The following is a 14,207-nucleotide window of genomic DNA, read 5'->3' as shown; positions in this document are numbered from 1 at the left end:
ACAGCTGTTTGATAAAAGTGCTGCAGAGCAGAGAAAATAATAAAGAGGTCAGGTAGGGAGGCACCTGCCTCTGTGCAGTGAGTCATTGACCTGAGCAAATATGGCTAAAATAGTCGAGTCGGGATGAAAAGATGGGAGGGTGACCCTCAGATGCCTTCACCTGCTCTAACAACAGCAGAGTGATCACTCACAGAGGCTTTAATACAGGGACATCAAATTCATTGTAACTCATGGGCCACGTACAAGCTACGTTGATCCTAATGGGGCCAAACCATTTATCACACGATAAATGTGTAAAATTACAGAAGTAGTTCTGGCAATCACACTGTCCTGTAATTATAAAATATAATGTTCTCATTCAAAGAAAATGTCTTTTTTTCTGTGAACTCACTGTAAAAGTGAAAAAAGGACATTTCCCCCATTTAATTGTTTATCTGTGACTTAATTCCTTTGATGCTTTATGAATGAGGCGAAAACCTGTAAAACTAAGTTGAAAGTTCACAATCTCAAAAACATGATACAACGTGATATAAAACAGGATGTGAGCACACCCACCTAGCAGGGCCAGAACAAACCTGCAGAACCAATGAAGAAAAAGGAGGTTAAAAGAAACGACAACATGACAGAAGCTCAACGGTGATAGTCAAATGAGAGTCCTCCACAAAACCGCTGATTTTTCTCTTCAAGTTATTAGCAGAAAAAGTTCTGCATGCAGAGTGGTACTGGTGGAGGCAAGGTGGCTTTAACATCACCGTGAAATTCCAACAGATTGGAAGGAAACAGCATTCAGGACGGAGCCTGAGAAGAGTACAACAGGAAACACGTGCTAATAAAAAGCCAGAGAGGCCAACAACGGCAACTGATGATTCTCTCAGGGGCTCGCTTATATTACAACACATTAAAACACAGCCTGTATGCTCATATTGATGTAGCGCCCTCTGGTGGCCTGTGTTGGTCGTGGTGCGTCAAGTTCTGCAGGGAACACCATCCAGAGGTTTTCGTGAACTTTCCTACCATGCGTGAAACGTCTGCTTCCATCAGAGACGCCCTCAGATCTGAAGTGAAACCAAACCATTGTTTCCACTCACATCCTACCTCCTCTACTCAGAATAAAACCTTCTGCAGCCTCAGCTGTCTCCAGCACCTGTCAGACTTCCCCCAGACTGACCTGAGCAATCTTCCAGCTCTGCCTGAACCTCCACTCCTCACACTGAAGTGATGAGAATAGTAAAACTGTCAGTACAGTAAGAAGCGTGGTCTGCAGGAAGTCAACTATTTAAAAAAAACCTCTTTCTAACCACCACTAGGTGTTGCTGCAGGATTATTGCTTCACCTTCCATGTTAAATGAAAGGAAAATGAGACAAACTGTCCTCGGGATAAATGTCTGTCTTTAAACTGTACCAAAAACAAAACTTTAACATGTTCATTACCAAATATCTGGAGTGTCGACATAAATATGACATTATATTCAAAATGAAGCGCCTCATCCTGGCGCTTCACGTGAAACACAGAGTTTAAAAAGCACTCAAACTACACTGAGAGTAACTAAAGTATGAGTTCTTACTGGTACTGGATGATAATTCTGGAGTCATTTGTGTGTTTATCACTTTCATGATGTGAATGACTTGCAGGAAGCTTCATGAAACTTAAGCGCATGAAAAATGGATTCACATGTACGATAAATGATATGAAGGACGAGGAGCAAACATGGAGAGTGCAGTGAGGAAATACTCGTGTGAAGCAGAAGGCTTTGTTACCGAGTCTCATCCCGGTCTGACGTCCCAGTCTGTCCCCGTGACAGCTGCAGTAATAAAAATAATAAGTCATCATGGAGACCAAGAGCTCCACATCTTCATCCCGTTCACCTCACAGCTTTTAACATCGATCCTCCATCCATCAGTCAATCGATCAATAACAGCCTCTTGATGCATGCTCAGTCATCCAGGTAAGTAAATCCCAAAAGGTTGATTCTGTCTGGCTAGTTTCAGTCATTGTGCAGAAGAACCGTTTATAAGGTTGGAGACCTGCTGTAAGCTGAGACTGAAGAAGTCACCTGGATGATGACGAAACGTTTCTCCCACTGAAAACGTCCAGATGAACAGAATCAACCTTTTGGGAATCAATAACAGCGTTTTTGCATGTTGGACTGATTTCAAAGTAAAAGTCTTCCTCACTCTGATCTCTTGATTATGAATATGCAAGCACACTTTCAACTGTGCCGTCAAAATCTGACCAAAAAAGGTTCAACATCCAAAACTTCTCCTACCCTTTTCTCCTTTCCTACCCTCCTCTCCTTTCCTTTCCTTCCCCCTCCCTCCTGTCCTCCGTCCTCCCCGGTGGGCGGGTTTTTTTCTCTCTCGGATGTGGATCAGATGTTTGACTTTGCTGCGGACTGATCTGCCGTCGGACATGGAGGAGTGAGTACACTTTATTTCTTCTCTTTCTTCTTTCTTTCCCTTCTTCTTTCTTCTTCTTCTGGTTGTTTTTCTGTGTTTGTGACGTATCTGAGACTCGTGTCGTCATTGTGCGGCATCAGGGCGCTGAGTCAGGACCGAGGGATGGGTGGGGGGCTAACTGCACCAAACTGGAGACTTTGGGGGGTGGGGTGGGGGTGTCCGAGTCACCGCAGCGGCAGGTGATGGGTTAAAGGGCGTGCGGACACGCGGAGTGATCAAACCGCTCTGTGCTCTACTTTCCCCTGCGGAAACAGCACCAGCTCTGATCAATAAGCAGCACGAGCGTCTATGATTACATATTGATCAGTTTCTGTGTTCCTCATTTGAGCTCAGTCACTTCCGTCAAGTTGGACGTGTGAGGAGAGGGTGACTTCCGGCAGGGTTCTTCACAATATAAGGTTTAAGCCCCAGTCCGATTGGTTCAGTTTTCTAAATTCAGCAAGGCAGGCTCTTTAATGATGTCACGATGTCACTTACAGAATTACAAGAATTACCACAAAGTGTGAATTTTCAGAAACTTCAGCATAAAACTTGCACTGACACACCTGCACAAAGTCTCACTCACTATGGAGTTACCATACACCTGCAGAGACGCACCTGATGGATGATTCCCACAGGAAGAGTCACACCTGGGAGCAGATCCAGGTGTCAGATGGTGCTGAGATGAGTTCTGATGTTTCTGTACGTCAGGTTTGAGGTTAATCAGATAATCAGATTTTACCTGATGCAGGTAAACAGGAAGCTGTAGGTAAAATTCCCACTTTGTGTTTTGGGAATTTTTTATCTGTATTATTTTCCATCATGTTCTGCAGAAATCTGTTTTCTTTGTGACTTCTTCATTATTTCCTCCTGCCTTCCTCACAGCCACTTAATAAACCCAGACTACAGAAAAGACTGCCAATCAGAGTCTGGGAGCTGATTGAGTTTCATCCAAGCAGCTGTTTTATTTTGAAGTGCACTTCCTGTGTGCTTGTTTGGTGTGCCTGTGGGATTGATGGAGCTGCTGCAGCCTGGTGGAGGCTCAGAGGCAGTAGTAGGATGTGGTGTCTGGACAAGGACACAGCCCAGAGCAGAACCACGTGTTAGTGCCATATGTGGGACTAATAAAGGTTTATCTGATCTTATCTCTTATCTTTACTTTAAAAGGCTAAGCTGAGAGTACTTTTACTCTAACATGTAACTGAGTATTTGTACTCTCCTGTTTTTACTGCAAGTACTTCATCACTGCAGTGCATGGACTTCCTGTCTGCCTCTAATGCGGCGTTTCAATTAAAAGTTACACACCTGCTGACTGACCGGAACCCTTTCCTCTCAGACGGATCACAAACTGATCAATAATTAATATCATCCAATCATCAGTCTGAGCTCCTGTCCCATTACCTGCCATGCCCCTCTCTATAATACATCTCACTGCTGCTGAGTAGGCATGGACAAAAAACCAGAAAGAGAGCTTCAGTTTGAGCCTTTAAAGCACCTCCTCCTCGTCAGGGCGCTGTGTCTGAACTGGTTCCCAGTGGGCCGGGTTCTAGCTGCTGGTGTTGTCGGTCCTTGCAGTAGACTGAGGTCTCCATGGAGACCTTAAAGTGAAGCTTTGTTTGAGGTGTCTGAGAGGAAAAGTTTAAAGTGTAAAGCATACTGTGTGTCCTCCAGAGAGGAGAGCTGGATCGAGCTGACCTCTGAACCCAGTGATCGCTGTCCTGATGAGTTCATGGTCTCAGCCTCCAGTAGAAGTCTCACTGAATAAAACATGAAGTCTACTTTGGGTGCGATGCTCCCATTAGACTCAGGGAGGAATCAGGGCGGGGCTAACGCCACGTCTGCATCTGGCTGCTCCTTGTTTGGTGAACTCTGGTTTCCTGAAGCTAGACCAACCAGCAGCAGCTCCGTCAGCAGCTCCGTCAGCACAGACCGCCTGAGGCCTCGCACTGCCTTCAGCTCCAGCAAACTTTAGAGGGCAGCCATCTTTACAGCCAATAACTGATGACTCACCGCTGTTGAGCGCTTGTTAGCTGATCGCTTCAAGACTCTGCTGGAGTGTGTGTGTGTGTGCGTGTGTGTGTGTGTGTGTGTATGTGTGAGATAGCTAGTCAGTGTATGAATGAGTGTGTGAGGCTAAAGTGTAAACAGAGCTGTGCATCGAGCACAGTTTTCTGTGCTTCCTTGTTCCTTGTTAAGCGGAACAAGGAAACGTACGATTCAGTGATGTCACAGTGATGTCACAGTGACATCATTAACCTGTCTGTCTGTCTCTCCCTCAGGGTGAGCGAGGTTCTCTATCAGCAGGATCGACTGCAGCTCATTGTGGTGAGTTTACTTACAGTCAGTGAATGCAGCATCTCACACACCTAGTATCAATGATTCAGATGTGTGTGTGAGACCCCCCCCCCCCCCCCCCCACACACACACACACACACACACACACATACACAGTAAGTTTTATTGCTCGAAGTTATCAATGTTGACTCTGAATTTTAAACTTTATTTAAACAAACACACTTTTATTTTATTTCAAAATAAAAGCCCACACTAAGAGAATGCAGTCAGTAATCAGATTACCTCAGTGGATTACTTCAGAGCAGAAGTGTGATTGGATTATTGATCCCAATCAGCAGCTGGTTCTGTTTTCCATAATGCTGCAGGAGAAAAGGAAGTGGCAGACGGAGATCGAGAACAAGAAGCGTCAGTTGGAGGACGACAGGAGGGCGCTACAGCACCTGAAGGTGAGCCCACCACTTCCTGTTTTCTGTTTTCTGTTTAAAGGTCAGGTGCACTCAGAGGTGAGCAAGATGCTGAAGCCTTCGTACCGATCCAGATCGGATCCAGGCCCGATCTAGGTTTGATCTGGGTCTGATCCAGGCCTGATTATGGCAGGGGCGTGGTCTCTGGCTCCGCTGCAGTGGAGGGGTGTTGCAGTGCACTCAAGGGGCTGTGCCATGGAGTCTGATGGGCAGGTGAAGATGATTGTGTTAACGAGGTTTCCCTCCCTCCCTCAGGTCCCACGCCGGGACCTGAGACGAGTCGGTGTGGAGTTGGCTACAAAGCTGACATTGATGCCAAACCACAAAGGAACATTTTTGTGCACTAAATAAACGAAACCAAAACCTGAATGCTCTGTGGGGTCCAGCTCTTTCACACTGATGTTTTTATTCATGTCCTTCTTTCAGATGGTCAGTGGTCATTTCCTGTTTTATTCTGATAGGCGGCTCTCTGTTGTGTTCCTACTTCCTGTCTGCTGATGATGTCCTTGCACTGTTCCTGGGTCTGCACACTTTTCGCAGTCCTGGTTATTCTAGACTTTTTTTTGCACATTTGTGTAAAATTTGTAATATTCAACACTATTCAGAGCTGGTCTTCCAGAGAAGAACTGTGCACTTTTATGGGATAAATCAGCCTGTGTTCCTGGAAACACAATGCTGTTTTAAATTGCTTCTTATTATCAAAGCTGCAGCACCATCCGTCCCTCCAACATTTGTAGATGGTGGCCCGGGTGACAGCTTAGAGTGCTTCAGGAATGTGGACCAAAGCAGTCATGTAGTTGAGCTGTGGTGATGTTCAGGAGTCTAAAATAAGTTGAGATCACAGAGTCATAATGGAAACCCTCAGAACCATCGCTGATCTTCTGCTTCAAAGAGACTCAGAAACAGAAACCTGTCGTTCAGATGTTGTATATTCCAGACTGAAGTGCTCTGGAAAATTTATTTCTGCCAGTAAATTATCTCATCTATTATTGATCTTTGATATGAGATCATATTTCATTAATGACTCTTATCAGTTTGTCTTTCACCAGAAAAAATAAAGAGTAACTCTCTCTGGCTCCTACTCCTGCTGGCTCACTGTGTGTTGAGTCATTCAGGTATTTGGAGATTCAAGAGGCACAAACTGAGAACAGCTGCAAGGTAAAAATATCTGAGATCAGCCAAACAGCACGCAGGTAGGACAGAACTGCCAGGGCCATGTGAAATAGCAGCTGTTTTCCTGATGAGGAGGAGGCCGCGAGTTCAGAGAGCCCAAGCTCATCCAGATAGTTTTATTCAACTAAAAGGATCCATTCAGGCTTCACGCGTTTATTAAAGGGACACTCAGACGTCCTCCTGATGGACGTTGGTCCATGAGCACCCCTTGCTGTCTGTGCACGCCTGCTTTCGATCATTAGATACTAAAATGATTTTATTCCATTTTCACAGTTTTCTCCTTTGAGGACATGATGCTGATGCTCTCCAATTTGTGGTGTTGGGTAGCCAAAACGTCAAAACAATAAATGGATAAAGATTTTTTTCTGCCAGCATGTGAGCAAGTGTGTGAAACGAGCAGCTTTTTAAGGTGCTGATTAAAATCGTTGAGAGTTTGAAAGACGACCCGGCGAAGACGAATCCCACTCAGAGCTGTGCAGCTAAGTGTCTGCTGCTGTCAGCTGCAAGGGTTTAATGAACCGCTCAGAATGAGACCAGAGCTCAGGTTATATATGTAAAAGCTCTGATGAACCCGCTGGTTTAGTTTTAACCGTGCATGGGGATTTTTTTGCAGTGCTGCTCTGATCTTCGTCTTGCTGGCTGATTTGTTTAGTCTGGAGCTGCTCAGCCTTTCTGACACTTTTTAAGGTTGAAGCTTTCAATTCCCGAGGCTGACAGATGCTTTGAACCCTCTGATCTGCTTTGGTTATTCTCTTCATGCTCTGTGGACATCTTCCTGCTGGAGAGTCTTCCTCACTTAGCTGGAAGCTTTGATGAAGGACAGGATCCCCAGGTGTCTCCTGTGGACTTTCAGGCCTTTATGTTAATTGTTTTCTGAGTGGATCAGAGTGCCAGTCTGTCCTCTCCTGATGATCTGTCAGCTGTTTGCAGTCAAAGGACTTCCTGTCTCACTCACAGCTTCCAATCGAACAGCTGGACTCACCTGCACACCTTCGACCTGCCTCCTTTATAAAGAAATGATGAAGGAATGACGACGGCTTCGGTGGTGGGCTTCATAGTGAGCAGATCATGAGGGAACTTTAAGCACATGTTTCTGCAGCTCTTCTTTTCATAAACATTCATGAACAAATATGAATTTGATACGCGCCTCATCACGTGTTAGAATTAAGCTGTCATCTGTGTGACCTGTGTTTCAGTCAAAGGCTCTGAGGGACCGCTGGCTGCTGGAGGGAGCATCTGCTGGACCCGAGCAGAACGAGGTCCGTAGACAGCTGGAGCAGGACGAGGCCCGGACCCGGAGCCTGGAGGAGACCATCGACAGGTCTGAGCCGCCGAGCCCGAACATCCAGGAAGGGTGGCCTTATTCACTGTGGGATTAAAACCATCAACTCTGTGTGTGTGTGTGTGTGTGTCTGCGTGTGTGTGTGTGTGTGTGTGCGTGTGTGTGTGTGTGTGCGTGCGTGTGTGTGTGTGTGCTGTAGGCTGCAGCAGGAACTTGTCGGCCTTGAGACTGGATCTGTCTGTCAGACCATAACTAACATTAAGGTGAGTGTACACGCACACACACTTTTCTAATATCACTATTTTTCCTTTCTAAAATCAGCTTTTCTGCTGTCCTCATAGGGTTAATAGATCATTTGAAACAAATTAGGTTGGATTACATGGGTGAGCCTGTTGGGAAGGGGGTTCGCTGGCAGGACTGGCTTACTTTGGAGGTTTTTTCATGTTTCTGTTTCCTGTTTCCTTCTACTTATTGATGGAGGATTTATTGTGAAGATAAACCTCCTTTCTCTGTTTGTGCCTCCAGGTGTCATCAAGATCAGCTTCAGGTAAATTTCTAAATTTCTCTGTCTGTTTTTATTCGTGAAGCCTTTGTCTCATGTTTGTCTCTGATCAGCTGTAGAGGTCAAAGATCGCGAAAGGCATCACCAGGACATGACTCCACTGGCAACTCAGGTGATCCAAGGTGAGACTGTGCTATAACTGTAATCAGATCTCAGTAATCAGATTACAGTTACATTACGGTAAGTTGTTGTGATAACCTCACTGTTAGTTCTTTCTCTGCTCTGTCTTTGTGCCTGGCCCATTTTTACCCACAAGCCCCTGCAGAGGTCAAAGTCAACAAAAGTCCTCGATTGAACAAACCCAGAGAGGCGACCGAGGAGATGAAGAAAGGTGAGTCAGAAGTGACCACACCCACTCTGCACCGACCTGACGGGCGTCGTCTTAAACTGGTGAACTGAGCTAGTTTTCCTCAGGTGGGACATGAAGCTCACCTGGAAGTCACCAAGTCAGGAAATAGATCCAGAATATTTCCATGGCTAACGATTAGCTCACTGGGAGGAGGAGATGGCCATAGGCCCTATGGCTGAGAGCAGCTGGAGGGTTGACGCAGGTGGAAGACCTGCTTTCTTGTCTGTCTTTGATGCACTGTCTAATAAAGCCAGTAAAAGAATAAAGTACAGATGAGATCAGCCATGTTGTTTCCTGACTTTAAGAGTTTGTGTTTGGTTCTCCGTGATGAGGTTCGAAGAATCGGTAAAATATAATTAATCGCAGCTTTCACTGATTTTAATGAGTCTGTTATCATTCACCCTGCAAATGTGTAAGGTCAGAGGTCATAGAGTGTGGACACGTGGGAGGAGAGGGGACATCAACCTTAATGTGTCTCTAACAGCTGTCTTCCTGTCTCTATCTGTAAGTCCGTTTTAGGGTCACGTTAACAGTAAATTTGTGTGTTGGCTGGTGTGATGGGTGTGCGTGTGTGTGTGTGTGTGTTATTGTCTTGTTTCCCTCATAGTGTAGGATCTGTGGGAGGCTATTGAAATGAATCATGGGCTAAATGAATGTATGAAGTTGTGGGAGTGTCCTGACACTTTGCTGGTATTTAAGGCTGAACAGAAGCAGGTCTGAATCTACCCCTGGCATGACTGCAGGGGTTTCCACGGGAGATGTGAAGGTCTTTGGAAAAAGACGATGTCGGAGCCAGAGTGTGACCGCTGTGTCAGCACTCAGTCCATCCTGAAGGTCGAGTCCTCACAGCAACTGTCAACATGCACATGTTAAGTGAAGCTTGAAGCGTGTTAGATTAGAAGCATCAGTAGAGCTTTCACATTCTTTCCCTTGACTTTAATAAATACATGCAGCCTCACTCAACATGCAGAGAGAAAATCAGAGTGATGCACATGTACTCAAACAACGCAGCAACAGAGGAGGCAGACTCACAGATTTCAAGTTTCAGGAATAAACTCTCACAATAACCTGAGCTGCATCCAAGCTCCTCTTCCTCCACCTCCTCACAGTGTCCCTCAACATCTGATGGAAAACGTCTCCCGTGTACACTTATGGACAAAAGTCACCTGTTAATCTGTGAATCAGTGCCACAGGTGTATTAATCCAGCACCTGTGACCTGCCTTTATCTGTATGAGAGACAGAGTTTGAAAAGCTCAGCAATTCCAATGTGGTGCTAACAGGACGCCACTGTTACAAAAGTCAGTTCAGGAGAATTCTTCCATCCGCCTAACCATCTGTTCTCCCATTTATCAATCCACCCATCTGTCCGTCCATCCATTAGTCTATTCTCCCATCCATCCATTCATCCATCTATTCTCCCATTTATCCATCTGTTCATCCATTCATTCATCCATCCATCCCTGGCATTAACATCAGCAGACACTGTGCACCAGGAGCTTCATGGCTGAGCAGCTCCTCTCAGGGTAATGTGTGGGTGCTGGTGTCCATTTAGTGTATCTGATCCTTGGGACTTATCTGAGTTGTGGTTGTTTGCAGCTGAAATGTTTTGGTAGTTCAGTTATTTGAGGCAGCAGGAGAGGATATACACACTGTACCAAAGTCAGTCTGGATGATGCGAGCAGAGCCTCAGATATTCCTTCTGGTCATCAGACCCTTCTTTGTTCTGCATGGTTATGTCATGTCACACTAATAGAGCTGTACCTTTGCTATTGGAAGGTTACCCCTCACCTGGGGTGCTTGTTTATGACCTGCTGTTTTCTCTGTCCTGACTCTTCTCTTCTGTGATCTAACCTTCTGTCTGCTGCCTTCATCTTTAGATCCACAGCAGCTCATTGTGTCTGTTGTGTTGACCCTCTCTGACCCTGTGTAACCCTATGTGATCCCTTCTAACCCCTCCCAATCCAGCGATGTACTCGGTGGAGATTAAAGTAGAGCGGGACAGAGTGACGGGGGAAACCAGGGTTCTGTCCAGTAACACCAAACTTCCTGTTGACCTCTCTGACCAAGGGGTCAAAGTTTACGAAGATGAGCAGAAAGGTGATGTTAGCAAGTAAACAAGAAAAAATAAATAAAAACAAAGCCGGCTTTACGAGAAGGGACCTGCTGATGCAATAACTGACTCTCAAAGGGCTGATTTCAGCTCTGCTGTGCGCGCATTTATCTGAATCTCTTCACAAGCTCACGGACTGTAGATGATGAATCACTCATTCTTTCTTTCTTAAGTTATTGAACTATTTGCCCTCACAGTCTTTGCTGAACACCTCCACATCTTCACTTCTGAAACTCTCAGCATATCTGGGAGGACCTCTGAACTCCACTCATTACCTGTCAGATGTTCCACCAGGCAGTTTCATAGCATTACACACCTGCGTTACACATCTGTGACAGGCTGTTGTATCCTGAGAGTTTCAGATCTGAGGGTCATTCCTGCTGAGTTCCTGCAGTGGACATTTTATAGCACAGTGTGAGGAGCAGATCCATGTGTCTGGTTGTTGCAGCGCCTCCTGCTGGAGGTTTGCAGATTTTCACAGCAGCAGTTTTCCTTCTCCTAAAGCCACAGGCTGCAGCCTGCCTGCTTGATCAACACTCACCTGACAGTCAGGTGGTCACACCTCATCACTTTCAGCTCCAGCTGAAGGAAGCTGTTGCACAGGTGTACTCTGTGACATCATTCAGTGAGTCTTTATTGGTCCTTCAGCTGGAGAGCATTCAGGTGTCGCACTCTGACCCTCACCTGTGTCTTCCTGTCTCCCAGTGGTCCATGAGCTGAATGGTGAGGATGTCCACCTGCTCAGCTCCTCTGAGGTTGAAGAGCTCATCCACAAAGCTGATGAGGCGTCGATGATGTCACAGACTGTCACCACTGTGACATCCCTCCCGACAGCAGAGGTTCGGGAGGAGTTGGGGCTGATGCGGTCCAAGTCACCGCTACCTCAGGTTCCAGTGGAGATCACAGGGCTAGAGGCCAAAGTGGGTGGTGAGCCGAGCGTGGCTGAGGCGAGCACTGAGAACCCGGTTACCATGGTGTTCATGGGATACCAGAGCGTAGAGGATGAAGACGAGACCAAGAAGGTGCTGGGGCTGCAGGGCACGGTGAAGGCCGAGCTGGTGCACATTGATGACCCAAACGGGAAGACATCAGGGGGAGAAAAGGAGGCGGATCCACCTCTGCCCACCTCCAAGACCCCACCAACCTCCACTAAACCTCCAATGGCGATACCAGTGGCAAGCAATGGGGAGACAGCAGGGAAGGAGAAGGAGAAGAAACCGTGTAAGTGCTGTAGCATCATGTGACCTGGTGACCTGTGGGGGGGGGGGGTGCCGCCTTGAAACGTAGCACGCAAATACAAAAATAAAAAGGACTGAAAACTCCTCCCATTGCTCACAGCCCCCCCAACATCACTTCCTGTTTCTTCCTTCAGGTGTATAAAGCCTCTCTTTACTTTTTCTATTTTCTTGAAGCCTTTTTACTTTTTTACTCTGCACGTCTGTACTTACATGTCTCAGTGTTAGCATAGCCTCAGTGTTAGCCTCCGCCTTCGCTGTGCCAAGATGTTTGTAGCTCCTCCCCCCCCTTTCTGTGAATGTATTATTATATTTATTAGAAGCTGTCTGAGTTTTTAAAAGAAGAAATAAAATGAGCAGAAACTAGTCTGCTTTTGTGCCGCAGCCTAAATTCTTCACCTCCACTTTCTATATGGACCAACAAGTACCTCTCTATCTCTCAAGGGAAATGATTGTGTTCGAGCAGTAGGATAAAGACGGTCCAGTCTACAATAAATAAACACAGTAAAAGTGCCACGAGCACTGAAGGCTGTGTAAAATGTTACATATACAGCAGTGAAAACGAACAAAGACAATAAAAATGGGGAGAGTAAAAGATTTTGCAAATTATAGCATTAATTAATGTGTACACTATGAATCTGATAAACAGCTACATGAAGGTTTAATACAGAAATGCATGTTTGGAGTCTTATACCTGACAGGTCTGTTCACCTGTCCTTGAATGAGGTCTTATCCTGCAGACTCGTGCATGGCTCTGTGTGATCAGGTCAGTCTGAGAGGTTTTAATCCAGCGCTGCTCAAACCATCTCTCATCTGTTTCCTTTACAGGAAACAGATGAGAGCTCAAAGCTGCCGTCGTCTTTATTGAATACAATGAAACGTTTTAATTGTTGATTGCTTCTTTGACCTCTGAAAGTTTGAAAAGCATTTGCTGATCTTCGTCTCTGTGGAAATCTTTTGAAGCGTGCTGCATTAAAAGTCTGACATAACCTCAGAGGATTCACTCCCACTGAGCTCCATCAAACAGCACTCACAATCCCATCAGCTGTTTTTGGATTCACCCGCTGAGTCAGCAACGCTCGCCAAGAGGATCCAACTCTCACAGCTCAGTGACCAGACTGCCACACACACCCTCATACACATCACTGCCAAGTGTAGCGTATTTCAAATGGTAGACTGTTTTATGACGACAAACAGGGACTGGTTGCAAAACTGGCTTTATTTTCTAAGCATTTTCAGAGCAGCAGGTGTTTCTTAATCCCAATGTGGAGTCCATACAACTTTGGCCCACAATATTTAAAAAACATAAAAATATCAAAACAATGGTTTCTCTCAACAGCCACTTCAAAATCAAGTGTAATAGCGGGGTAAAACTGAGACAAATATGAAGCAAAGTATACTTCAAAATAAACTACTGATAATCACTCATAATATTTAAATCCCCACTGAGATGGATCAATTACAAAACACATATTCATACAAAAGTAAATTTTCCCAACATGACTGAAAACACTATTTAACGTGCAGCCTTATATGACAAACTCATTATACACATAAAACAAAATCTATACATGACTCTAACATTTAAGTCAAGTCAAGCAGAGTTTTATTGTCAACCCAACAATATAGACTCAAGTACACAGTGGGACGAAATAGCGTCCTCCTAGATCAAAGGTGCAAACTGTAAAAATGAACTGAAAAAAATAAAATATACATATATACACAACTATACAGGAATAAGATAAACTAATAATAAGTACAACAGTGTTTTACTTGAATAGAAATAGAATAGGAACAGAAAAGAACGAGAATAAATAAGTACAATAGTACACAGACAGAGTCAAACAGTGCAATACAGCATAGTGCAAGTATCGGGAGTGAGAGGACAGTGTTATGTAGTCCAAGAAGTGTGTGGAGAAGAGAGTCCAGTGTGGAGGGGGGCAGTGTGGTCCTCGGGAGCCGGACTGCTTGGGGGGGAAAAGCTATTTACATATGCCTAAAAGACAAAATGCAGCAGCAGACCTCTCTGTTTAGCACAAGTGAAAAACATAAATAGGTGGTATAATGATAAAAGGCAGTTTCCATCACTTTAGTACTTTGCGGACTTTTAGCCCTAAGAACTAATACTTAGTAAAGCAAAATACACCGAACTTAAATTTATAATTTAGTACAGGGAGACAAGCTACAGAGAATGTGGAGTCCAGTGTGGAGTCCATGCGACTCTGGCTGGGAACCCACCACACATGCAACATGTTTCCTAGCAGTGTCCCACTGATCAACGTCCCACTACAACAGTGGAA

General features: G+C 45.2%; 1 protein-coding gene across 1 annotated transcript; it reads left to right on the top strand.

Annotated features, from left to right (window-relative positions):
- Positions 1-2,338: 2,338 nt before the first annotated feature.
- palm1a (paralemmin 1a) lies at positions 2,339-12,273 on the top strand. Its single transcript, XM_035907564.2, has 10 exons — positions 2,339-2,418; positions 4,716-4,761; positions 5,097-5,177; positions 7,565-7,689; positions 7,850-7,913; positions 8,176-8,197; positions 8,266-8,334; positions 8,469-8,543; positions 10,528-10,659; positions 11,378-12,273. Exons 1-10 carry the CDS (start codon positions 2,363-2,365, stop codon positions 11,914-11,916), a joined length of 1,209 nt encoding a protein of 402 aa, XP_035763457.2. The 5' UTR covers positions 2,339-2,362; the 3' UTR covers positions 11,917-12,273.
- The last annotated feature ends 1,934 nt before the right edge of the window (positions 12,274-14,207 follow it).

This window comes from Neolamprologus brichardi, chromosome 23 (genome assembly GCF_056152115.1).
Source record: "Neolamprologus brichardi isolate AB-2024 chromosome 23, ASM5615211v1, whole genome shotgun sequence".
NCBI classification, from domain to species: domain Eukaryota; kingdom Metazoa; phylum Chordata; class Actinopteri; order Cichliformes; family Cichlidae; genus Neolamprologus; species Neolamprologus brichardi.
This window is presented reverse-complemented; position numbering and strand designations above follow the sequence as displayed.